The 3,509-nt window shown below is 49.7% G+C and overlaps 1 protein-coding gene across 1 annotated transcript; it reads right to left on the bottom strand.

Annotated features, from left to right (window-relative positions):
* Positions 1 to 575: 575 nt before the first annotated feature.
* On the bottom strand, positions 576 to 1,022 carry LOC136462887 (uncharacterized). Its single transcript, XM_066461930.1, has one exon. It carries the CDS (start codon positions 1,020 to 1,022, stop codon positions 576 to 578), a length of 447 nt encoding a protein of 148 aa, XP_066318027.1.
* Positions 1,023 to 3,509: the final 2,487 nt, after the last annotated feature.

Raw genomic sequence — 3,509 nt, 5'->3', positions numbered from 1 at the left:
TTGTCGACCGTTACGAGTAGGTGAGTGAAACCGCCTAGGGCCTTTTTGAGGGGTCCTACCATGTCGAGGCCCCAGACCACGAATGGCTAGGTGATAGGGATGGTTTGGAGCTCTTGTGCCAGCAAATGGGTTTGCCGGGCGTAGAACTAGCATCCCTCACACCTGCGAACGACTTCCTCTGCATCTCGTAGTGCGGTGGGCCAGTAAAAACCTTGGTGGAAGGCTTTTCCGACCAGCAACCTTGGGGCCACATGATGCCCGCAAATGCAGGCATGAACCTCGAGGAGGAGTTCCCTCCCTTGGCTAGTGAGGATACACTTCATGAGTACCCCTGATGGGCTCCGTTTGTAGAGCTCGTCACCGAGTGCGACGAAGGTCTTGGCGCATCGAGTGATTCGTTGGGCCTTTGTCCTTTCAGGCGGGAGAACTTCTTCGAGGATGTGGGCGAGTAGCGGTACTCACCAATCGGTCTGACTGAGCACCAATACGGCGACGCTCGCAGGTGGCGTAGAGGTACTGGGATCGGAGCCCCTGGGCGCTGGTTGGGCATTGGGGTCAGAGCCCCCGAGCACTGGCTAGACGTTGGGGTGCGTCCGGGTTGGACCTTCCAAGATGTGAGTGGATGGCTCGTGGATGTCGTTGATGAAGACCCTGCTCGGGGATAGATCTTGCCTGGCGGTCAGTTTTGCGAGGAAATTGGCGGTATCGTTGTCCCTTCGAGGGATGTGATGCAGTTCAATCCCATGGAATTTGTCCTCGAGCTTGTGCACCTCTTGGCAGTGTGTCACCATGAGGGGGCTTTTGCAGGAGGACTCCTTCATGACCTGATCAACGACTAGTTCTGAGTCGCCACGGACGTAGAGTCGTGTAGTGCCGAGCTCGATGGCGATGCGAAGTCCGTTGATAAGGGCCTCATATTCCGTGGCATTGTTTGAAGCTGAGAAGTGGAGGCGGCTGGCATAACGGAGCCTACTCCCATCCGGAGAGATCAGAACCACTCCAGCTCTCAAGCCGGGCGCCATTACGGACCCGTCGAAGTATATTGTCCAATATTCGTGGGTGACGTCTGAGATTGGTAGCTGGACCTCCGTCCATTCAGCGACAAAATACGTGAGAGCCTGAGACTTAATAGCGGTGCGGGGGGTATATCTGATGTCGTGGCCCATGAGTTCAAGAGCCCACTTGGAGATTCGTCCCACGTCATCATAGTTGCGGACGATGTCTCCGAGTGGGTATGAAGTGATGACCGTGACTTCGTGGTCGGTGAAGTAGTGTAGGAGCTTCCTGGTCGCCATTAGTACGGTGTATAGGAGTTTTTGCACCTGGGGGTACCGGACCTTGGAGTCGGTAAGCACTTCTCCAATGAAGTATACGGGTCACTGCACTTTGAGTTGGTGTCCCGGTTCCTCCCTCTCTACGACTAAGAAAGAAAGAAAAAAGGCTACCTCACGAGAACAAAAGAACCCAGTTATTAAGAAAGAAACTCGGTAGTCTCATGAATGACAGGGATCACAACAGAAAGTCAAAAGACAACTCAGAAGCACAAGATTCGTTACATACAAGCGACTTCAAAAATAGAAGATTACAAATCTTACAAGACCAATGAACTCAGCACCACGAAAGCAAAGTAGCAAAGAGGACACACGGACACGACTAGGCTCTGGAATGACTACGTGTCCCAAATTGCTACTCAGAAGGACAAACGCCATCAGTTACACTATTTTCTTCAAAGGACGGACGCAGTGCATCCAAGGCAGAAATCGACAGCACGGCAGGGCAACATGAAGCATAGAAGACCGCAGGCATCTGTCTACCCAAGACCGATGTGATGCTGGATATGGTGTTGATCTGCACCGGACGGTCTCAAGACAGGCGATGAGGATCAACCTAGAACTGACGGATGAAGGAACGAAGCCCACATCACAAACTTCCTCCAACTACCACCACGCACATCCTGGCACAATGCTGTTGCGGGATCAGCCTACCTCTAATCCCTATCACAAGACTTCCTCCATCTACGACAAGGACACACATAAACTACAAAACATGCCCGGGGCTGCTCTACTTCACAAAACTACCATGTTCATGACCACCAAGGTTTCAACAGAATACTCCAATGAATGAAAACAAGCACTCAGGGATAGTATTTATAGACCAAAGGATCGGCGCACATGGCTAGGAGTACCAACGAAATAGGCCTAACAAAGGATATAGTGAAAAGACAGGACACAATAATGGACGACTCAGGCGAGAGGAAGCGGTACTCGAAGACGGGCATATTCGGAAGAAGTATACTCAGCACAGTACAACCCGTGAACAAAAGGCATTTACACTCAACCCACCACCATACAACTACATCTGACAACAGCAAAACTATCAAAGAATACGCCAAAACCATGCATCCGAGTTCTTCCTGAACAAAAAAACACGGATATACGCTCGGGGGCTTGGCCAGCATCATAGCTTAAACAACACTGAGCTAGGGAGCTCGGCCTTCATTTTCCACCTATTCCCGGAGGCCTCAGAACCAAAGACAAAGGACCAAGAATACAAGAAACTCAAGACTACAATGACGACACAATCAAGACTCTTCATCTGACTTCTTTTCTAAAAAGAAGAACTCGGAGAAAGCACGGGGCCGCAGGAGGACCCTCCAACTTTTGCAAACAAAAGCAAGAGGCTCGAGGGCTACACTCACTGAGTGTAATTTTTTGACATAAGCCCGGAGGCTGCTTACCGCAAAAACTACTCGGATGATGATGTAATCCAAGTCTCGGGGACTACTCGGAACACAAAATTTTCAACAACATTAAAGGATCAAGACCCTCCAACTTTTTGTTCCAAATAGCAAGAGGCTCGGGGGCTACACTCAGTGAGTGCACTTTTTCTTCGAAAGTGCACGTCACCAATAGGCTTCCTCAACGCGACCACTTCAAGACATTACGGCAAAAAAACCCGGAACAAGCCATGTTCGAGTCTTTTTGATAAAATTCAACGAACAATCAGGGCAACTTCAAGACAAGATCCTCCAGCTCCTTGTTCTAAATAGCAAGAGGCTCGGGGGCTACAACCAGATGGATGCACTTTTTCTTCAAAAAGCACTCACCACCCAAAAGATCCCAAGAAGCGCTACAAGGTTTCACTCCAGAAAACGCTCGGATGACATTTTGTTCCTACTCAACAAGACTAGAAGGAGCAGAGCGAGATTTTCAGAGCTCAACCATGAAGTGCTCGGGGGCTTGTCGATGCGGGACCCACAGGATACCCCGCAAGTAGAAAGAAGATCTAGTCCAACTAGGATTCTTCCCATATAATCGTAGTAGTAGAAACTATTAGGTAATCCTATTAGGAAATCTCATTGTAAACCGACTAGGACTCTGGCCTCCTGACTATATAAAGGAGGGCAGGGCTCCTGAGAGAAGGACAATGGTACAACACAACACTTTACAATCAATCCAACGCAAAGGCTAACGCCGACTAGACGTAGGGTTATTACTCGATCCACGATC

The sequence above is a fragment of the Miscanthus floridulus genome, chromosome 1 (assembly GCF_019320115.1).
Source record: "Miscanthus floridulus cultivar M001 chromosome 1, ASM1932011v1, whole genome shotgun sequence".
In the NCBI taxonomy this organism is placed as follows: Eukaryota; Viridiplantae; Streptophyta; class Magnoliopsida; order Poales; family Poaceae; genus Miscanthus; species Miscanthus floridulus.
The sequence above is the reverse complement of the archived record's forward strand: the minus strand, read 5'-3'. Positions and strand labels throughout refer to the sequence as shown.

Excerpts from the sequence above, each read along its gene's own strand:
- LOC136462887 (XM_066461930.1), bottom strand. The coding sequence starts at position 1,022 with ATGGCGCCCGGCTTGAGAGCTGGAGTGGTTCTGATCTCTCCGGATGGG.